At 28.6% G+C, this 24,854-nt stretch overlaps 1 protein-coding gene across 1 annotated transcript in view; it reads right to left on the bottom strand.

Annotated features, from left to right (window-relative positions):
- Positions 1-2,296: 2,296 nt before the first annotated feature.
- The window catches only part of LOC100211580 (exocyst complex component 8), a 30,775-nt gene continuing 8,217 nt past the window's right edge, over positions 2,297-24,854 (bottom strand). Inside the window, exons 3-6 of the mRNA XM_065804733.1 lie at positions 11,313-11,392; positions 6,159-6,176; positions 5,129-6,047; positions 2,297-3,610 (exon numbers count right to left, since the gene is read on the bottom strand). Of these exons, the coding sequence (XP_065660805.1) occupies positions 2,382-3,610; positions 5,129-5,954 (2,055 nt within the window). The 5' untranslated portion in view covers positions 5,955-6,047; positions 6,159-6,176; positions 11,313-11,392 and the 3' untranslated portion in view covers positions 2,297-2,381. The remainder of the gene's footprint in view (positions 3,611-5,128; positions 6,048-6,158; positions 6,177-11,312; positions 11,393-24,854) is intronic.

Genomic DNA, 24,854 nt, shown 5'->3' with positions numbered 1-24,854 from the left:
GTTAATTATTACACAAAAATTAATAAATTAATCAAAAGTATTAAAAAAAGTTGATTTCCTTCTGGACAAAACAAGTGCAACTCGACAAAATGTTGACCAAGCTGTATTTTGCTATCAATATTTTGTGGCGAATCCTTTTTTGTCCATCACAGCCTTGCATCTTCGAGGCATAGATTCGATCAGGCGATCAATGAAACTTTGTGGAATCGCTGCCCAGGCCTTTTGGATTTGTTCAAACAGTTGATTCTTATTACAAACACCTTCACGATTAATTCTGCGGTTGACGATCTTCCACAGGTTCTCGATAGGGTTGGGATCTAGAGATTGAGGCGGCCAATCCATCACCGATAGGTGGTTGTCTTGAAACCACTGCTTGACTACTTTTGCAGTGTGTTTCGGATCGTTGTCTTGCTGAAAAACCCATTTTATTGGCATATTCCATTCAGTATGAGGTAAGATAACATCTTTCAGGATATTTTTAAACATGAAACGGTCCATTATTCCATCGTTTCGATGTATTGGCCCTAGACCGTTAGCAGAAAAACACCCCCAGACCATTACATTGCCTCCACCATGCTTCACGGTCTTATGGCAGTAACGTAAATCGAGGCGTTTTCCGGCCGGTCGACGTACACGGCAAAAGCCATCGCCCCCAATGATGTTGAACTTCGATTCATCACTGAACAGGACAATTCGCCATTTCTGCACATTCCAGTCAATAAGAGATGTAGCAAACAGGAGTCTTTCGTCTGGTTTTTCAGTGAAATCGGCGGTTTCTTCGCAGGGCGTCGAGAAAACAATCCGGCTTCAACAGCACGTTGTCTGATTGTTCGGTCAGATACAGGCAGCTCTAATTGCTTTTGTATCTCGACTGTTGATATCCAGGGATCCTTCTTGACGGATCTGACGATCATAGAATTCTCTCTAGAAGTGGTGGAACGCGGTCTTCCACCTTTGTTATCTGCTGCCAACTTCCCCGTAGAACGATATTTGGAACATAGTCTTGATACGGTCCATTTTTTCACGCGATATTTATCACAAATACTTTTTTGTGACATTCCACTTACGTAATCGCCAATAATTTTCTTTCTTAGTTCCAATCCAAGACTGTCGGGAGCCATTTTTGCACTTGAAGTCATAAAAATAAATAATCACGCTTCTCAAGGCTTACCGTGTTACATTTACCTTGTGATGATACAATAATGCTCTGTGGAACACGTCTTGGTTAGATGGGGACTGTATTGATGTAATGAAACACTTGTTGTGTTTCACTTCTTGTAATGATGTTCTTCGATAAAACACTTTGATAAAACTCACTTCGATAAACTGTCTTGATAATACTGACTGATTGACTTCCATGTACTGACTGAATTACATGTCTCTTATATAGTAAAATGAACCTGTTCTGGAAGATTCTAGATGCTTCTTTTCGATGCTTCTGGAAACTTCTGAATGTTACTGGATGCTTCCAGATGCTTCTTCTGGAAGCTTCTGGAAACTTCCTTTAATTATTAAAAAACTACCGTGACGTTGACACGGACCAGACTTAAGAAAATGAAACAAACCAAAAGTTGCACTTGTTTTGTCCGCTGCAAAATGGCACTTGAAAACGGGATACAAATTCTTTTACTACTTATGTTTTCTGCGCAACTTTTTACTCAACTTAGGTTTCAATATAATAGAAAAACATTCTGAGGTACATAACATAACCAACGGTTCAAAAATTTTCGAAATTGGGAATAAAGCAAAATAATTCCATCCTAGCTATTTCTCGTAAACTAATAAACAATAAGGGAGACGACTTCGTCATAAAGTCCGATATATATATATATATATATATATATATATATATATATATATATATATATATATATATATATATATATATATATACAGAATGATCATGTAAGAATTTTGAACAAAAAAAAGTCAGATGACAACCATTAAATTAAAACACAACAGTTAAAAAATGTTTATAGTTATCAAAATTTTGTCATTTTTGTTTTTGTTAGAAAATACTGTAGGGCCAATAGGACTTTTTGAAAAAAAATTCTATAGCTAATATTAGTTGTCGCAATAAAAAAAAATCATAATCAACTTAGAACGTAGTAATTATCGTAGTATTTTTTATTAAAAATAATACTTATCAAGATTCTATGAAAAAGCTGAAAATTTGAACAAACATTTTAACATTATTGGAATAACTATTAAGAATTGTTCTTTGACGAAAAAAAAAAATGAATATAAAAACGTGACCGAAAAAACATTTACCCTATTAACGAATAAATAAAGTAAATTAACAAACTTATAATAATGATAATATTAAATCAAATTAAAGATATATATTTAGTTACGTACATTAGACAACCAATAGAAACTTTTTATGATAAAAACTTGCGCAGCTTCGTCAATTCTTCACTAATATCAAACAAAATTGCAATATCGTTTCGAACCAAACCTTCCAACTGAGTAACAATGCATGATAAAACTTTACCAAACACGAATTCCGCATTTACAAAAATCATGTTTCTTTTTGGCTTCATAATTTGTTCTTTCAAAAGACTTTCAAACTGAATAGATTGTGCCTTGAAAATATCCACTAAGCATCGTATAAAAGTGAAATGAAGTTCTGAACTGTACAACTGCATTCCATCAAATAAAAATGCAAGGATGTCCTTTGCAAATATTAGAGTCGAGGAGCTAAGACAAACAACGTTTCCTCTAAAATATGCATCGATTCCCTCAAGCCTAAGCAGCTCGAACTCATTTTTTAAATCATTTAAACTATCCGGATTTTTGGAATAGTCACTTTCGTCCCAAGTATCCTCCATAGCGCGCATTTTTCCACGTTCAAGCAATTGATCTCTAGTATCAAATACAACAGCCATTACATCTTTCAGCAACATGTGTTGAATATCAAAAGTTAAATCAACGCCGATGGATTCGAGCCTTTGACATTCAGTTAAGGCTATGTGAACGCAAGCGGCAATGGTAGATATGTTGGTGCTACGAGTAAAAACCTGGCGGGAAAACTTATCAGTAAAACATTGCAGCTCGTTATGAACCCACACAAGATAAGCGGATGCATTTTTATTTTGAGGATAAACCTTTTTATATTCTTTTCCGGTTTCAATCAAAGCATTAACAAACGCTTCAGCAAGCTTCGCAATGTACATGGCAACTGCTCCCTCCATTTTGAGTTGTTTAAAGCTGTTTTTTATCTCAAACCCGCGATTTCGAAAAAATAACTTGCAGGCTAGTTTAGCTTGACCAAGCCTAATAAGGTACAAAACATACACACGAATAGACCTTAGGCTCACGTGCCTGGAAGAGTTTGAATTATCCAATGATTTTTCAAAAGCACCAATCAGAGTCTGAACGCGAGAATCAATATTTTTCTTTATTTCTAATAAGCCAGGAGATTCAGGAAATCCAGAAATATAATTTCGAGCTTTTTCTACTAATAAAACTGCACCTTCAAAGTCACGCTGTGCAATACTCATATCAAGATCCTCGGGGAGTTCGTTCAGCCAATCGGCGTTTAGTAAATTTGGAAATGATTTGGACTCGATAATTTTAGGGAAATTTGTAGATATAGTCGGCTTTATCTCTAAATAAGTAAAAGAAAAAAAAAATTTTAAGTTTATAATTATCAATTAGTATTTTAATAAAATTTTGAAAAGGTCATTGTGCGATAAATTAAAAATTAGTAAAATAAAGCTAGTTAGAAATTAAAGTATTGCGGATGTAAAGCTTGTTGAAGAAAAAAGTATGGCGGATAACTGAAATGTCTAAAAAATAAGACAGCATTACTTCAATATATCAATTGATGCGGAATTTTGTGACAGCTTCATCTACATAAAGATCGAGTCACTTAAAATTGTTTTTTGTTTTAAGGATAACGATAAGTAACAGACAGCAACACTTAAAATATAGAGAAAAATCATGGGAATTATTGCAAACTACTGAATTATTATCTGAAAATTGGCCAACCTACAGAAAAAAGGAATTTTATTTTATTTATTGAGTTATAGATAATGGGAAAAAAATGTTATTTATGGCTTTTCAATGATTACTTATCAAAGCTTATCAAGCTGGGTCATTTATTAAATATTAGTGTATATATCTCTCTGAGATCAACTAAAGGTCATCCTCCAGCCAAAATTCTTAGGAAAAAAAACGTTGTTTTTTTAATCACTTATTTTTTTAAAATTAGATTTTGACGATTTACAAATTGTCAAAATCTAAACTTGTCTAATGACATGTTGCAAAAAAAAAACAAAAAAAAAAAAAACGCGAAGAAATTACTTTAAGTAATAAAGTTTGTGTACAATACAAAGATTTTATTATGTAAAATCAAAACTTCTCATTAAATTTCATATTTCTTTGTATTTTGAATTCTAATAATAAGGGTGAAAAGAAAAATATTTTGACTTATGTTATCAATATGCGATCTGTGAATTTGAAGAAATGTAGTGATATTTAAAGCTTTAAACATAAACAATTAAAGAAGCAGTTATTAATGAAAAACTATTTTTATTAACATTCTAATTTTAGTGTTAACCATTCAAGCATTTTAAGTGTTTTTCTACTTTACTTGTTTTTCAATTTATAAAAAACCACGGGATGATCTTGATGAAATACCTTCGAACGTTTCACACACATTACTTCAGTAGTATCAAAATCTAACAATATATTTAAAAAAAAGTTATCTGAAAACAGATTAAAATTTAAACTTTTACACGATTAAGTTCATTTAACTATAAAAGCGGTAAGATTGTCAAAAGCTAAGGCTCCAACTAGCGTTTTCAGAACTTTTTTAAAAAACGTTTAATTATTTTGATCTTCGTCAAAAATATGATAGAAATTAAAGTAATTAAACGTTTTTAAAAATGTTTGATAAATATCCTGAAAGTCCAAGGTTAATTACCAATGTAACTTTGTTTGACCCAATCCACTAGATCAAAAATATCCGAAACAATTGGACTAAAACAATGTTTTATTTTGAAAATTATGCGCAACAGTTAGTAAAAATTGCTCAACTAACCCTTGTTTACTTTGTATTAAAAAATTTTGATAGTAAAATAAATACTATTAATTAAAAAAAATTAAATAATAATAAACATACTTTTTTCTTCTGTTTCCCCTTCGGATTTTTTATCTTTATCTGTCTTGTCAATCATTTTAGATGGATCAAGCAGTACAGTTTTGCCATAATTTTTTTTAGCACGATCAATTTTATCAAGCCATGCCAGTTTCATGTCTTTTGTAGGAGCGCTAAACATTCTTGTTTCAAGAGCATACAAAACTTTAAAAGCGTTTTTAGCGCCTTGCCCATCTCTGACGTTAACTACAGCAAGATCGCTTAAATCAAATGTGGTTAAAATTGTAGACTTTCCGTTGTTCAAAAGGGTGGTTATGAGTAACGTATCCGTCATAAGCCACGCGTTTATCTTATGGATTGAAGAATAAGTTTCGGGGTCATATTCTATAAGTTCACCATTAAGAATTAATTCCTTTAAAGTTAACTGATTAATCACATCCTTAGTGGCTTTTAAACTTGCAATAAAATCTTTTTTTTTACTATTTTGCTCTTCGTTTTTTTCTTCTTTCTGGACTAAAACAGCTTTAGGCTGATCAAAAATTACAGTTTCAATCTGATCAGCCAATAATGCTTTCTGTTCAGTTAGCAAATGACTAAGTTGGTACATTTCTGCTTCTAAGTACGAAATTTCTTTTGCTGTATCAATGAACTGTCGGTAATTCTTATACACATTCTTTTTAAGTGACACAGCTGTCTCTTCTCCCAAAGTCTGGATGTTATTACGCTGATCATATAAAGTTCGATAAATATCACACTTCGAAAGAATACTTTTAACATATTCTTCTGCATTAAAATCAATTGCAGAGAATTTTTTAGCGAGAACTGGACTGCTGACTTCATCAAAGGCCATGTTTAATAATAAAAAATTGAACCAATAACTAACAAGAAGTTTGCCTGTAATCCTTTGTATCTAAAACTTGTTTGCCACACATTGCACAAATTCCTAAATATTAAGCAACTATAGCTCACAATCAAAATTTAAATTGAGTTAATCTAACACATGCATATTTTTAAAAATACATTTACACTGTGTAATAAAATATTTTTTTTTTACCTTTCTTGTAAGCACAACCTAAATCAAAAAAAAAAAAAAATGCATTTCAAAATAACATTTTTACACTGTATGACATTAAAATAAATTAGAATTTATGAAATGATAAATAGATAACTAATAGCTTGCAAATTTGTTTGTTATTGCTTGTATTGCTCGCCACATGGCATGCAGGTGATTTACTTTAAATATTTATGTAGTATAAGAGAATTGCACCTTAAGAACATTCTTTTTAAGGCAAATCAATAATAGCAAGCTAAATCTTTCTTCGTCATAAAATCTTATAAATTATATTTAGTTAAATTATATTAATATAAATTATATTTACACATGTTTATATTTTAATAACTATGAAAAAGAATTGCAATATTATCACTCAAAGCAATTGCATAAAAAACTAAAATATTACTAGAAAAAAGAGTTAAGCTACCTAAAATTTTAACAATGCCAAAAAAAATTTATTGTCTTCAAGTTTCTATACAGTTTATAAATGGTTTATGAATTATTTAAATCCTTTAAAATGGAGATGAAAATTGGAGAATGCTTAAATTCTTTCGACACCAACTTTTAATATTTCAATTACAAGAATATAGTAACATTTAATTTATTGATTTCAGCCAAAATTATGGAGCACATTGCAATCAAAAAACTGTAAAATTCAATATTTCAAAGATGTTTATAAACTAATTTAAATATAGGGCAACACTTTTCTTTCATATTTTAGCATTTTTTTAACAAATTGGCTCCAGCTTATATATCAAATTTGAAATGTGTTATTAACCAATATAAATAAAGTAGTAGTCAAACAAATAAACACTGCATATGAAATATTTATTTCTTTTATTGTTACTATTAAGTAAATGAAGGTGCACTAAATTTAAGTTTAATAGTTTTTATCACTAGAGACCTTTCAAAAAATCACCAGTAGTGCTATTATTGCTATCAAAATAATATTTTCCTATTTTTAAACAGGAAATGATAACTGTTTAATCTTTATAACTATTATAGTCAACTTTTTATTTGACTTTAAACAGGAAATGTCAATTAAAAGTGTCATATTTTTCACACGAAATTAAATTTTTTTCATTTTTGAGTTCCAAAAAATCAAAAAGTTGGAAGAAAGGTTCTATACTAATAATAAAATATACTAATAATAGTTCTATGCTAATAATATTACTAATAATATAAAATACTTTTGTGTAAATATTTTAGAGATACTTGTAAGTTTTTTGGAGATATTAGTGTAAGTCTTTTGGAGATATTTGTGTAAGTATTTGGGAGAGAGCATCAATTTTTTACAACAGAAAAAATTAAAAAGGAGGAGTAAGTGACTACTGTTTATCTTTATCTTTTTATACTTTATTTTACTTTAGATTCTATATTATTGATTATAAAGTGTCACTGATGACATTGAAGATTATCACATAAAGGTTTCATTACATACTTAAAAGTTTTAGGTTTAGGGAGTTTAGGGAGTGTATAAGATTAATAAACCAGGTAATAAAGTCAAGTAAAATCAGCTATTCAAAGGTCTTAATTAAGCAAGGTAGCTGGTCCTTATTTTGTATTAGCTGAGATGTTAAAGACTTAAAGGTGATGTGGGTGTTCAGTGGTTGTCTAATTGTTTTAATGCAATTATTAACTAAAATGAAATCCTAAATAATTTGAAGAAAAGTTGGATGGTAAAGACTTATTAAGGAGGCAGAGACACTAAATTGTGATTCATACCAAGAAATAAAATTGCATGACCAGATAATAAAAGAAAGAACTGTTACCAACAAATAAAGAAGAATACATAGCAACAACATGTAATTTAGTTTTAAGCCAGGAAAAGGAATAACAGATATAATATTTATTGCAACGCAAGTTTAAGAAAGATTTTTGGTAAAGAAAAAAAATTCTATTCATATGGCATTTTAAATTCTATATATAATATTTATTGCAATGCAAGTTTAAGAAAGATTTTTGGTAAAGAAAAAAAATTCTAAATTCATATGGCATTTTAAATTCTAAATTCATATGGCATTTCTAAACTATGAAAAAGCCTCTGTCAGAGTACAAAGAGAGATAGTGTGGTAGGGTTTGAAGTGTTTAGGTATTGATGGATCGATAGCAACAGTTGTCATGGCTATGACTCAAAATATCACAACATCAAAATAAAAGATGGCTTGGTACTTTTATAGTAAAGATAGTTGTGCATCAGAGTTCTCAATCTTGAGGTTTTAATTATGATTTTAATTATTCTCTGAAGTTAAACTTCCTAATAAAGTTTAACTTCAGAGTTTAACATTGGAGCTGTTCTATGCAAATGATTTATACATGATTGCAGAGATAGTAAAAAATGTTTTTGGCAATTGATTTAATTATATCTTTAATGAAGGAAAAAGGAATAAGTCAAGTCCATATCTAAAAACATTTTTTAATATCATATGATGTGACTTATATACCAATGTTCCGCAATATTCAAGAAACCGTTTAAATAGCAGTTAATTCAATCACGCTAAATAAGAAAAACATTATAACTACTAAAAATGGTTTGAAAAATCTAATTTTGCAATTTTGCAAACACATTTTCTTTTTGAAGGACAAACTTACAATCTGTACAATTGTCCTTTAAAGGACAAACTTTCAATCAAATTGATGGTGTAGTCATGGGCTCTTCACTAGCACCTGCTCTTGCCAATTTGTTTATGGGTCATTTAAAAAAAGAATGGATTAAAAATAGTATAACGCCAGTTTTCTATAAACAATATGTTGAGGAAGATTGCACTGCTTTCCATTCAGAAAATGAGGTTTTTTTTATCTTTTTATTCTTATATATCTAATAAATTTTTATTTATTTTCCAATTTCTTTGTAACTAATCCTTTTTCTTAAAACGAACTTTCTAATATGGGTCTTCCATTAAGTACATATGCAGTTATGGAGGAGGGGAGTTACCCAAAAACGTACGCAGCATACAAGGGAGGTGTGTGTGTTTGTGTGGGTGTGTGTTAAAAACAACAAGTATGTATGCGGTTTGACCATCTATTGTTCTATATCTCTCCTAAAACTTGATATTTAAAAAAAAAAGAAAAAAGAAATAAACCCAGAATTTCTTGAGTTTAAAAATCTTTTCTTCAATTGTATAAATAGCAGACACATTTCTATTTCTTTTATTATGGAGCAAAAAGTAGGCTTAAAATATACTTCTTAGATTCTACTCTACACAAAATAAATTCTTAGTCAGCACTAAAAATTAAAGACCAGAATATGTTTTTTCACATAAAAAAAACATATTCTGGTCTTTAATTTTTAAACTTTTACTTCATTTTCATACAATCATTATACTTATTAGTCTACATTAGTATTAAATATACAAACAAATTAGTCTTATCAAATGCTTAGTCAATAGAATGTTTAAAATCAATAGTAATAAAATTGAGTTTCACTGTGACATAAACAATCTATTTAAAATTTTCAAAGAAACATGTATCTATTAGGTTCAAAAATATATGATTCTATTTAAAATTTTATTAATTAAAATGTATTTATTTAAAATATTTCAAAGAAACATTCCATCATGAAAGATATGTATCCATTAAGTTCAAAAAAATATGATTCTTATTTCAACAAAGTTAACACCAATACTCCACGACAATGACATAATTTTCTGATGAAAAGCGTTCTTGTCATCCTACAACCTGAACTAGAGGAAAAAAGCCAAGCTGAAGATACTTGTCAACAAACAAAAATGGGTCAGTCAAAGAAAACTGAGTCTTAAATTTGGTGAAAACCATTAAACAACATCCATTAAAAAAAAATTCATCAACTTTATTTTAAAAGGTCATCAATTTACAAAAAAGGTCATTAATATATAGAAAACACGAAAAGGCTGCAAAATACATTAAGCAACAAATTAAAGCAAAAAAAAAAAAAAAAAAATTTAAAAAAGTTTGTTAATCGACTTTTAAAACTTGTTAATCACGAAACCACTTTTGGTGATAAAAAATACTTTTATTTTGCAGCTGATAACATGTCTGGAAATTCTGGATACTACAAATAAAAAAGCCTAGAAAGTGTTCACTTCGTAGGAAAAACGAAACTTCCAAAAAAGTTGTTTATGAAGATTGCCATACCTAACAGTGGTATGTCTGAGCCATTGTTTTGTACTTCCAAGGCTATAGCAATTAATAAATCAATCTATATTGATGAATGTCTTACATTCATTCACAAGTATTATGGCGACTGTGTCTTTATTGTCATGCCGACTGTATTTCATTATTTTGACCAAATTTAGTAAGTTCTCATTACTCTAAAGATTCTCTAATTTGGAACTTGACGAACATGTCAATTATGTTGATAAGGAATTCAAACCGCCAACCTTAAGCATGACTGATTGAAAACTTTTGGGGGCATTTGGCTTAAAAAGTTTACTAAGGAGGTTGAGAAGAAAGAAAGTCTTGATGAATAGCATCAACTTATAACTAAATTGATTTTAATTTTTTAAAGTTGCTTACGAAAGATTTCAAAGCAACATTGAGATCTATTGCAGATGTAGTTTTTTTATATCAGAATTAACTGGCTTTTATTCAAAATAAATACTTTGATTTGAAAAAACCAATTTTATCTCTATTTTTTATTAAGATAATAAAGTTTTTGTTTTGTTATGTAAAATATTGTAAAGTTGTTATAATAAAATTCATATTCAAAACTAACAAATTACAAAAACAGTTTCTACACAATAGTCCTGCATACTAAACAGTCAGATAACTTTCCTGGGCTGGGCGCTATGCCAGGTTAAATTAGAAACCTTCAGACATTTAATAATTAGGATACTTGAACAACTTGTAGCTAACATGTATCTAAATAACAATTGATAATATTCTTATAATTAATGTGTTTAGTAAAGATATAATTAAGAAAAAAAAATTTTCAAAAAATTTAAATGGAAAATAATAGAAAGAACTAAATAAACATTGTACTGCTTTTATTTTTTTGTTTATTTGGAATTCATTTATTTTGATTTTAGTTTGCTTGATCAACCTAGGTTGTTTGATCAATCTAGATTGTTTGGTCAAATCCTAGTCTAATCTTTATTATCAAAAAAATTTGAAGCAAAGTTAGTATTTCAACAAACCCAAAAATTAGTACATATTTACATATAAAATTAATATTACCTTGACAGTAATGTGAATGAACTTGGTGAACGACTTGTTTACAAATTTTACACTTTGTGAACTGCTGATATGGTGTAAATCTAAGCTTACACAAAAAAATTTGATGTTAGTAATTATAAAGATGTATGCTATTATTTTGATTTATCACATAATAGAAAAAAATTTATCTTTATGAAATCATTGTCCTAAACCTTACCTATCTACCACCATAATTAAGGTATTCCACACAAAAAATTGGAATATTTGAAGGATATTATTAGTATTATTACAGGGTTCCCACTATTAAAACTGGGGCTAAAATTAAGGATTTTAAGGAGATTTAAGGAGATATTTTCCTAATATTTAAGGAGATTCATTCGTGAATGACAATTTTTTGAAGGTAAAAGTAAGGAGAATTAAGGAGAAAACAATTATATTAAAAACAGAATCTTTCTTTTTTCCATAAATTTTAAATACAGATAGATAAACTATTATAAATGAATATATATATATATATATATATATACATATATATATATATATATATATATATATATATATATATATATATATATATATATATATATATATATATATATATATATATATCTATATGTGTGTGTGTGTGTGTGTGTGTATATATATATATATATATATATATATATATATATATATATTATATATCATCGTGGTCAACATATAATTTCTTTTTTTTTTCCAACAAGTTTCTTTTTTTTAACATATAGCTTCTCTAGTAACTCTTGTTTTTTACAAGTGGCTCTTTTTAATGCATTAGATTATGATATATCAGCTTTAATGTCATCTAAATGGAAAAGGAATCATTAAATAATGACATTACATTTAGTGATATAAACTGAAAAAAAACATTTATATTCAAGGAATAAACCTAAGGCTATTCTTTTTTCAGCACAGAATCCAGTTTCATCAGAAGACTTCTTTAAATTCTCAATTATAGATAATGTCTGTCAATTTTAAGTATTGACAATTTCAATATCTTCCATAACTTTTCCTTTTGCTTCCATTTTCAATGTTTTTTCTATAGACAGGGCTTTTGAACATTGTTCATCAAAATACTTCTTTCTTTGTTTGCAGTAATCTAATTAATCTTTTGTTATTTCAACTTCATGAGCCATGAACCCATGAAATGTGAGGTAATCTTGGATTGAACATAAAGAGATTTTAGTGTCTGGGACATATTGTCATCTTTCAGACTTATGTTGCTGTTAAAACCACGTTCAACTTGAGCTTGTCCATGCGATAAAATGAGGACAATTTGAAAATGTGCTGTAGATTTGCATACATCTTTAAATCAGTGTATTCCCACAAAAAGTAGTCCAACCAATCCATATCTTTATCAAAAGTCAAAAATACTTTTGTTATCAACGACCACACTTTTACAGAACCTGGAATATTCTTTCTTAGCTAAATCACCAACAGAAGCTCTAATTTTCTTGAAAGTAACAAGCTTCATCAACAGTTTGTCAAAAAAATAATCACACTTTTCTGTGATATTCAACCATAAACGATGGAGAAATACACACCAGACAGCAAGCAACCAGTGAAGACAAAGGGCTTTTCCCAATAATATGAGTTCACATTGAGACACCAAAATTACATATTTCCTTTTTGAACTTGTCCATTTGAACATCAGTAATCTTTGTCTTTCTCTTGAGTTGCTACAGATAATCCTTCAATGAAAAACTAATATTAATCTTGCTGGTTGAAAGCCAGTTTGTGTAATTAAACAAATCTATTTTTAACAAAGATGTTGTAGTTTTGTCATTTAAAAGAAACATCTAACCGAATGAACTTCGCATAAAAGTTGCGCAATAGTTCTTCAAGAGTCACCACCAGAAAAGGAGCCATTGGTTTATCAGTTTGAAAAGAAACTGGAAGAAAAAAAAATGCAAGATTGAAAATAACATTTTGTGATTTTTTCTCAAAATTTTAAAAATAATATGAAAAGAATATCTCAGAATATTTCTATAATTTTCTAGTAAAACAAAATATATTACATAAAAAGCAATAAAATTGCATCTGGATCAAATATCACCTACCAAGGAATGTATTTAGACTGCCACTAATTTCTTCAAAAAACTTCAACTTTAAAGGAATTAAAACTTTATTTGTTTGAGTACTTTGATGTTAAAAGTTGGTGTTTTGCCCTGATTTACCAAGTCCAGGTTGCTTACTTTTTGGTAAAGACTTCCAGTAGTCAACAAGACTACTTTTGACCAAACCTCTATTGCTTTCTTGGCAACACTTTGATTTTTAGCCCGTCGAGTGCCACAAAATATGTAAAGAAAATATGTTGCCTCAGCTATTCTTTCATAATCACTTGCTCTTGATGGACTTTGGTACATTGAAGACATTTAGTACATTGAAGACATTAACTTCTTTAAGTTCCAATCTGTAGCTTTAGCACCAGTTTATAAGGATCCATTGATAGTATGTAAACCACAGGCAATATCAATGAGTGTATTTAATTCATTGTTATGAAATTCTTTGTTGAGCATTTCCAAAAACAGTTTATTTACATTAGAGATATCCATAGAAACCTGAAGCATTTTTTCAGCATTCAAACCAGTCATGCGGGATTTAAACATATTTAGAATATCTGGGGCTACAGCTTTTCCCATGAACTCTGAACTATAATATCTTGTACAAACAGTATTCCTCTCTTCATTCCAATAGCGCACATGTAAGTCCATTTGACCTTTCTTTATAACTTTATTGTAAGACTTATCAAAAAGACATACAAAGTTATCCTGCAGGGTAAGATCTTTTATCAGAATTTTTTTTAAATAAGGGGCAAGACCATGAGTTACAATATAGCCAGATTTTGTTCGACCACATAAAAAGTCGCTGGCAATTTTGCTATCTGGAAACATCAAAGCAAATTGTTTAGACTTATTCTCACTTGATCTAAAAGAGTATTTGCTTTGAACAATATTTAAATACCAAATTAATTCTGCTTTCAAAACTGCTTCCTTCTGAAGCATATCTGAAATGATACATTCCTTTGATAGGCTTTTGTGGTACTGATTGCAAAGTTTCTTTGAACACAACAACATAACCCTCTTTAGGCAATCGCTTTACATCATATTATTTCATACAATTACACATTTGAATATATGATTTTTTTGAACTCATTAGGAATATTAAACACTTTATTCAAGATCTAGGTGTGTAGCAAAGTCTAAAATTATAGTATAGAAAATTCCTAGAGTTACCAATGTGGTTTTTTAAAATTCTTAATAAGTTTTGCACTCCGTAGGTGTAACCATAAAAAATATTTTTCTCTGCTGAAACAGATTTTTTGCACAATTTGATAAATCAAGTTTTTCCATCAATACATTTATACATCTAAGGTACTTAAGTGATTATTTAATATTTAGCTTTATTTAATTAAAGTTATAGTTAAAATAACGAATTTGCACGATTCAAATTTTAAAAAAGCACGAAAAAATTTTGATTATTGCAAAATAATTTTTATTGGGCATTGGTAAAATCCGGAATGCAGAGATGCGGAAACTTTCAATGGGTAAAATGGGTAAAAGAGCCTTTATACCCATGCCTGCTAATGAGAACAACTTAAAACAAACTTTGCATCTTGCAAGGCTGGTATATTTATCTTTCTGAAATCAAGAAGTGTAACTATCATTATTTAACGAAATATTCCGGAAACTTTTATATTTAGGCATCTAAAGGTAATTAGTAAAAAAAATATAACAATCTTTTTAATATGAAGTTTGTTTAACATCTTGCTAATGGTTTTTTCCCTAAAGTATATATATTTAGCTGTAATTAAGTATATATATATATATATATATATATATATATATATATATATATATATATATATATATATATATATATATATATACATGTATATATATATATATATATATATATATATATATATATATATATATATATATATATGTATATATATATATATATATATATATATGTATGTATGTATGTATATATATATATATATATATATATATATATATATATATATATATATATATATATATATATATATATATATATATATATATATATATATATATAGCTTTAATTAAAAAAGAGGGTCAATAAATACTTATCCCTTATAGCACGGTGTTCACTTGTTAAAAAAACAAAATAAAATTATTTAAATAAAGTGAAAGTTAAATACAAAAAGCCAAAAACATACATTAAAAAACTTACTCTAATACTCAGAGGGTTGATATATGATATTTGTGTGTGTGTTTATACACAAATATATCTATATATATATATATATATATATATATATATATATATATATATATATATATATATGTATATATATATATATATATATATTTATATATATAAATATATGTATAGAACCCTTATATGTTGTCCGAAAGTTTTTTCCATATTTTGTTGACAAAAAATTAAAATTAAAATGCAAGACCAGAATTTTTTTTTTTATTAATGATAGACTGCCTGCCCCAACCAAACCCTCAGTCGATGAAGCAGCACTCCCTTGCGGGTCAGGCTATTTGTCAGTCGATGTAGCAGCACTCCCTTGCGAGTCAGGCTATTTGTCAGTCGATGTAGCAGCACTCCCTTGCGAGTCAGGCTATTTGTCAGTCAATGTAGCAGCACTCCCTTGCGAGTCAGGCTATTAGATAGTCGATGTAGCAACACTCCCCGCATGATTTACAGTAAAAAAATTAAAATAAAAACAATTTATTAAAAAAAATAAAAACATTTTATTAAAAAAAATAAAAATAAAAACATTGTTTATATTGATAAAACATTCAGAATGTTTTAAAAACATTCAGAATGTTTTAAAAACATTCAGAATGTTTCAAAAACATTCAGAATGTTTTAAAAACATTCTGGTCAATTAAATTTGCGTTTTTGTGGTTTTTTTAAAAAACGATTAATTGGTAATTAAATTAATGGTTTTGACTTTCATCCAACACGCAAATGTTGGATGAAAGTCAAAAGTAATTAAAAGTGACGTATATGTTGGCGTAAGAATCACTTTTTTCCTTCCGTGCTTCCCAAACGCAACAAACTATATATATATATATATATATATATATATATATATATATATATATATATATATATATATATATATATATATATATATATATATATATATATATATATATATATATATATATATATGTATATATATATATATAAAACAAAAGTATAGGATTTTAACTCATCAAAGATGTAACTATGCTTCTCTATAGATAAGTATAACCCATTTGCTTTAATAAAATTTCCTAGATGATAAAAAAAAAAGAAAGTAAGGAGAAATTAAGGAGAGCAGTCAAATTTTAACTTTTTTAAAGGTTATTTAAGGACTTTTAAGGAGTTTTTTTTTTTTAAGGATATTTTAGGTTTTTAAGGAGGAGTGGGAACCCTGTATTATATCATTTTTTAAACATTTTAGGGTAACTCTATGTAAAAGAAGGACGATCAACCCACCCATTCCCTCAGACTTTTATCAGATTTTGACTAGTGGTAACTATATCAATAAATCAATAAAATAATGCAATAATTCCAAAGTTATAACATTTTGAAATTTAATCTAAAATGCCCTATTTTTTTCTAAAGTTCAGTATTATAGATGATTTAGTGGCATTTATTGGAAATTAAAATTCAGTGGAATATAATTTAGGTAAATAGAAAAATATGGCTAAAAATTGATACTTGGCCATTTTTGGATTCAGTAGAATCCAATAATGGAGAAAAAATAGCTGAAGTTAAAATTTTTGATGATCACTTTTGGATATTAAAAAGATCAAAACAAACTTTTTTGGAATTGCCCAAACTCATTGGGTTGGGATGTCGGACAATAATAACATAGTTTAGGTCTCTTTAAGTATAAAATGATTTGTATAACTTTGCATAACTTTGTATAACTGGTGTTTCTAGTAGTGGTGGTGGTGTTTTTCTGGTTTAATTTTTTTGCTTAAAGTTTAAATAAATTTTCTCTTGCATATTCATTTGTTTTAATCTTTTAAATATTAAAAGTTTTAATATTGTTTATATAACTTTCCATTTATAGAAAAAGTCTTTTTAGTGGAACAGTACTTGTCAAAGAGGAAGATTCTCGGTACGGATGTATTGAGAAAACAACTTAATTGTTGAAAAGATATTTTAAGATGATAATCAAAATGATGATGCTAAACGTATCATCTTAATACCCACTAAAACTAATGTCCATATAATGTCCTTAACTATTTAGATATATCACTCACCTAAACATGTCACTTTAACACCCACTAATGTTGTTTCATTATCAACTAATGAAGAAATACTTGAACATCTACAAGGAGAGGTTAAAATTTATTTAAGCCTAGCTAATGTATCATAAATAGATAAAATTACATGTATATATTTTTTTTCAAGTTTTTATTTTAATGCTTAGCAGGCTGTACTTAATGGTAATTAAGTACAGCCTGAACTTTAATGGTAATTGTTGTTAAAACTGATTTTGAAAAAAGTAAAGTTGTTAGGATGAACAATAATGTAGATAAGAAACAAAACAGGACCAAGGAAAGAACCTTGAGGTACCTAAGAAGTTACCGGAAATGAAGAAGAGTGTTGGCCTTTGAGGACGACTTTAATAAAGCTTTTAGAAAGAAACGATTTAATAATCTCAAAAGATAAAATCTTCCAGTAACACCAATTAGTAAATCAGCCATAAAGCAAGAGGGCCAAAAACTGTATTAATTGTCTGACAGTAGGTTATTTGACTCAAGATGGGATGTGAGAAATTTTTTGATCAAAAACTCAAAGTCCTTGCTACTAACAGAAAGCAGACTGATCAGTTGATAATTGGAGGGGTCAGAATGTTCTCTGGAGTTTTTGAAAATTGGAACCACAGATGCCATTTTTCAGCAGGCAGGGAAACCAGACTCAGTTAAGCACTTATTAAATAATTTAGAGAGAATTGAAGAGAGTTCTGGAGATTTTGTAAGACTATGACAGAAATGTTGTCTGGACCACAAGCTATAGAAGCTGGAAAAACTTTAATTGAGATATGATAGCAAAAGAAGTTAGAGTGATTTGAATGTCTAACAATGGGTTAACCTGGAAATTGGAATGAAAAGCAGAAAATGATCATAAGATTCAAGAGTCGAATAAGAAGAAAAGTTATTTGCAAATAGTTCTGCCTTATCCTTGGGAGAGGTAATAAGATTTTCCAAAAGTCTCTAGAGCCTAATTTCTGAGATAAGATACAGGATTTATTGAACTAAGAATAATGGAGCTTAGCACCAGACAGCACTTTTTTACATCAATTTCATGCAAAAACCAATAACAGTTTATTCTAAATAGAGTTATTCTTTTGGAAAAGATTTAAAAAAATTATAACTATAAGATATAGCAGCTGCACAAGAAGGTGAAAGCCTTGGAGTAGAATGAGGTTTGACTTGGAACCAATGGAATAAAAGCTTCAATTCCTGCCTGGAATTTAGGGTAGTAGTAGGTAGCTTTAGGGTAGTAGTAGGTAGTGCGACAATAGGGTGAATCTGAAAAAGACCTACAAGATAAAAGATTAATAGAGATCATTGCATGGTCAGAATCACTTAAGGGAGAAAATTTTTTAATTTGATGTAGACTATTAAAAGAAATGCACCCTTTGAAAATGAATTAAATCTTATGTTTTCCTTCTTCCAACTAGTAAAAATCAATTTCCACTTCATTTTCACTGGTTAAAAAAGGTAAAAACTTTATGGTTATGCAGGGTACAAGTTGTTTAGTAGCAAAAATACAAAACAAAAACTTGGAGCTGTAAGTGAGCAACAATATGGAAGTACAACTGAGTTAAACCAATTAGAAAAACATATACTAACAAACCAAGACTTTAACTAGTTGTATTATGCACCCATTGGAATACATAATACTATAACCTAAGTTTCACATACTCTGCCTTGAACACTATATTTAGAGGTTATGTTTTATGGCAATCCCTACAACCAAAAAAGATATTGGACTCTTTGTCGAGATTTTTTATTCCTTTTTTAAAAAGTGACTTTAGTCTTCCTAGATCATCAAAAAAAATTTTTTTAACTTCGGAATCACTTTTAAATTTACCAGTTTGTTTCCTAGATCTAAATAAAATAGCCTTCTGTTTCATATGTACTTTTATTTTATACTTTCTATTATATATATATATATATATATATATATGTATATATATATATATATATATATATATATATATATATATATATATATATATATATATATATATATATATATATATTGTGTTTCACCTGTCTGACTTCATATTGACAGTCTGCTGCAGAGGGCTTCACTACATACATTGACTGATTAATAGGTAGAACATAAAAGGAGTGCCACTAGATTGATTAAGGGTTTGGGTTGGGGCAACAATCCTCTATTTTTTAACATTCTTCATTTTTTTTTTTCTTTTTCAGAAAAAGCTGAATGGAATTAAGTAACCAAAAAAGATCAACTAATGTTTATCCACATTACAATAATTTTTAATGTATTCTGAAAAATAGAGCGCTCAGTGAACTTAAAAGAACAGAGCAATATTAAATTTGTAGAAAATCACTAAACTTTTCTCATTTTACACTGTGTTTCATTAACTAAGACTCATCAGAAATCAATTTTCAGATTAATAAAATTTCAATTTATGTCAAGAACTAAACTACAGAAAGTCATAAATGTCTTAACTACAGTAAATTTTCACAGATTTGTGGAATATGCTGACACTATTATCAAAAGAATTCTTTAGAGTTGTTTACTTCTGCTTTTTTTTTTTTAAATATACTTTATTTTAAAGGGGGGATTTAATATAATTATTTTTTGAGCTCATTTATTTTTATAGTTTTTTATGAGAAACTTATTTTTATTTCTGCATTTAGAAATCAATTCTGATTTTTGTTCAATAAAAATTCTTGATTCGCATGAGTAAATATTTCAAACTTTTCTTGTTGGCATAATGTGAAATATAATAAAAGTTATATATATATATATATATATAATATATATATATATATATATATATATATATATATATATATATATGTATAAAATACCTGTTATTCTTTGCAGTAAGAAGTTTATTTTCACCAGCTTTTCTGCCTCCTCCTTCTAAATATATATATATATATATATATATATACATATATATATATATATATATATATATATATATATATATATATATATATATATATATATATATATACAGCTTTGGCCAAAAGTTTGGAACACCCTCGCATTTAGGGGTTTTAGCCATTTTCGGCGGTTATAGACTATGCAGCAATTACTAATTTGCACTAATTAGTGTCAGTTGTTGAAATATAGAAGACAAGCTACAGAATGAGCATTATTTCCTATCTTACGCTTGCATACAAAGATATTTATAGCTTATACAATCAATGTACCATTGATTTCAGTATCAGCCGTTGTTCATTATGAGAGACACACAACCAATCATGTGTAAAGCTATAAATTTCTTATGCAGTGTCTGACTTGTTTAGGTTCTTAGATTGATTTACGTGCATGTGTAGATGTCTGCTAACACGCTTTACAGGTTAGAAATTTCTATTTTTGGACTCTAAATACGACTTTATTTTACGTCCATATTTTGGAATCATTCCAAACAGGTAAAAATTATAAACTATATTTTAGGAGTAAAGGTTGATTTTTATGTTCAATTTACCTTGTTTTAATTAGTAGTTAATTAAATATTAGTAAATATTAGCAATTCACGATTTTGTTCTGGGTGTGTTTGCAGATATTCCGACCCATAATCTTCTAATGGCACGTGGAAAGGAGTTATCAGTCACGAAATATGCGCAAATTATGGTGCTCCACCAGCAAAACTTCTCTAAAAAGAGAATTTCAGCCATTCTGGGGGTGTTCTGATCGGCAGTCATCAAAGGGATTGCTAGAGCAACAGAGTTGGGTACACTGGATTCACGCAAAAGATCTGGAAGACCACGTGTAACTTCATTATTAGCTGATCGTCTCATCCGAAAGGCCTGTATTGCTCATCCCACGTGGTCCTCCTCAGTTATATCATCATCCATGTCGCACCCACCAAATTCCCGAACAATCAGGAGGCGATTGGTAAACGATTTAAATCTCCGGTGCTATCGTGCTGCAAAAAAAGCCAAGTTGACTGCTAAAAACATCAAAAACCGATTGGACTTCTGCAGGAAGTACTGGCACTGGGTGGCAGAAAACTGGAGGAACGTGATGTTTTACCGACGTCAGAAAAGGATCTAATAGAGGTTTTAAATTGTGTATGGGTGACAAAAGTGAGTCCTCAATGCCCAGGCATATAGAAGCTGTTCTGAAGAGTCGAGGACAATATACAAAATACTAACTGTGGATTTTTAATGACGTACTGACTGTAGAATAATTTCTTATTGTTATGGTAGTTATATAAAATATATGTTGCTATGTTATTACACAAAATGTGTCATTTCCTTCAAAAATGCAAGGGTGTTCCAAACTTTTGGCCAAAGCTGTATATTATATATCAACACTCGGAATTAGGGTCGGCAAAAACATGCCAACCTAAGTGTTTGAGGTCAGCAAAAACATGCTGACCTTGTTTCTATGTTTAATTAAATATACAAAATGTTTAATTACTTTCTATGTTTAATTACCTTTGTATCATTTTTTTTTGCCGACCTCTAAAAGATTGATTTTTTTTGTCGACCTCATTTTTCCTAATTCCGAGGATTGATATATATATGTCAAACCTTCCTAGGAAGCGCATGCGGTCAAACACCTTGTTCGTCCACATTTAAAGCAACTTTTTTAGACACACTGACTGCGCAGTTTACATCTTTTAACTTTTCAATACGTTTAAAAAATTTAAACTTATCTTTAAAATTCAAAAAAAAAAGGAAATAAAATTGTAACGAAATATCAAAAGGAAATAAAATTGTAACAAAATACCAAATTTTAATTAAACAAACTAGAAAAATTTATTAGTTTAAAAAAAAGAAAATTAAAAAAGAATTATTTTTTAATTTTTATACAACTTTTGTATATTTTTTTTAGGGAGTTTCTTATTTTTAGCTACCAAATTTAAGACAATTTGTGGAAAAAATATATATTTTATAACAATTTAACAACAACTGAAAGTAAGTGATGTAACGTAAGTTAAATATATAGTATCAAAAAAACAAGTTTATTTTCCTTAGCCGGTCACCTCTGATAAGTTTTTATATATTTTTTAAATTGGTATAGAATTCAACATCTTGTAAAAGTTTCTAATACAAACCGCTTTACTGATTCGCAGAAATCAGACCTAAAAGTTGAAGCGATTTTTTCACCTTGTAACTTAAATGAAGTAGTTTTCCATTTAACCTAGACTCAAAACTTTTTAGCTTATTTTATTCTTTAGACTAATCCCTTACATACAAAATAGTTAAAAATTTTAATTTATAGTTTAAATAGGCAAATATTTGATAAAGTTGTTACGCATGTAACATAAGTTAAAAATGGAAATGCCCATATATGTTTATATCCATATATATCTATAATATGTTTGCATAAATGCGTCTCTTACCTCCTGGATCTAAACAGGTATGTAGTTATTCTTTCTCTTTGGTTTTAAATCAAGCCTCATTCTACTCCACATTTTTCACATTCTTGTGCAGTTGCTATATTAAACTATTATCATTTTTACAAGAACATCTCTCTTGAGAACAAATATCTTATTGTTATTGCAAGAATTCAATGTAAAAAGGTCTTGACTGATGCTATCTTAAATATTAGGTTCTAGAGACTGGAAAGAGTGGAAAATCTTTAACAGTATCATTAACTTAAGTAACTCTAACATTCTATCTCTTATTCATAGTTCTGATCTTATAACTTCTCCCAAAAATAAGGTGGACCTATTTTCAAATAACTTGTCCTCTAATTTAATTCTAGCAAATGACCGGAGTTGAAATTTGACATGGATCAGGGGTGGGTTTAATATAAAACAGCCAGTACCTGGGCCAGGTTCGTGACAGGGGCTGCAAAAACAATAATATACCCTAAAGTTTTTCTATTTTATTTAAAATTCATGTTATGTTTCTTATATATAATTATGTATATTTATATATAATCATCATCAACATCATCATCATCATCATCATCATCATCATCATCATCATCATCATCATCATCATCATCATCATCATCATCATCATCATCATCATCATCATCATCATCATCATCATCATCAAGCTTTAGCCTTCCCGCTTTATGCTGCTTCCCCTCTTTATGCTTTATGCTAATATAAACAATTTCGAGCATTTCCTTTCCTTAACTAAAGCTTATTCATACCATATGTAATACATTCTCTACAAGTTTTCTTACTTCTACCTCTACCATTTTCTACTAAGGCTGCTACCTACTTACATGTTGATACCCAAATCACTTTAATCTTCTCTGAAAAATATTGTTCAATACAATGTTTTTTTAAATCTGTCTAAGATCATGGCTCCTTTTTTTGTCTTGTTAGAGTAATACCACACATCCATCTGATCATCATCTTCTTTTTTGGCAAGTACTACACCATACAAATACTAAAATTTATATAAATATGTAAAGATATTGCCAGCATCTAAATAAATAGCAAATATATATATGTATGTATATATATATATATATATATATATATATATATATACATTTGCTATTTAATAGCAATCTAAATATATGTATATATATATATATATATATATATATATATATATATATATATATATATATATATATATATCCATATTATGTATGCATAAATCTACCTCTTATCTAACCTTCTGGATTCAAGCAGGTATGTAAGCTTTTATTCCTTCTTGTCCATTTTGAATCAAGCCTCATTCTACTCCACATTTTTCACCTTCTTGTGCAGTTGGTTTATTAAACCATAATCATTTTTTAAAATCTTTTTTACAAAAACATTTTTCTTGAGAACAAATTTCTTTTTATTATTGCAAGAAGTCAATGTAAAAAGGTCATGTCTGACTAAGCTCTGTTATTCTCAGTTTACTAAACATTGTATCCTATCTCAGATGTTAGGTTCTAGAGACTTTTTGAAAACCTACAACAGTGTCATTAACTAAAGTATGTCTAACATTCCATTTCTATGGAATGTTAGACTTACTTTATGGGTCTGATCTTACCACTTTTCTCAAAAATAAGGCAGTTAATTGCAAAGAACTTTTCCTCAACTTGGCTATTGAATGTAATGGCCATATTCTTCCTGCCATTCCATTTAAAAGATTAACCTATTGTTAGGCATCAAAATCACTTTTGCTTCCGATACTAAAGTCAATTCTCAATTAAACTCATCTATGGCTTGTGGTTCACACAACATTTCAATCATAGCCTTACAAAAGTATTCTCCAGAACTCTCTTCAATTGTTGCTAAACTATTATTGATTCCAATTCTTAAAAACTCTAGAAAGCACACTGACCTCTCCAACTATCCTACAATTAGTCTTCTCTCTATTATTAGTTTCTTTATATAAAAGTTTTAAGATTATT

This window comes from Hydra vulgaris, chromosome 09, assembly GCF_038396675.1.
Source record: "Hydra vulgaris chromosome 09, alternate assembly HydraT2T_AEP".
In the NCBI taxonomy this organism is placed as follows: Eukaryota; Metazoa; Cnidaria; class Hydrozoa; order Anthoathecata; family Hydridae; genus Hydra; species Hydra vulgaris.
This window is presented reverse-complemented; position numbering and strand designations above follow the sequence as displayed.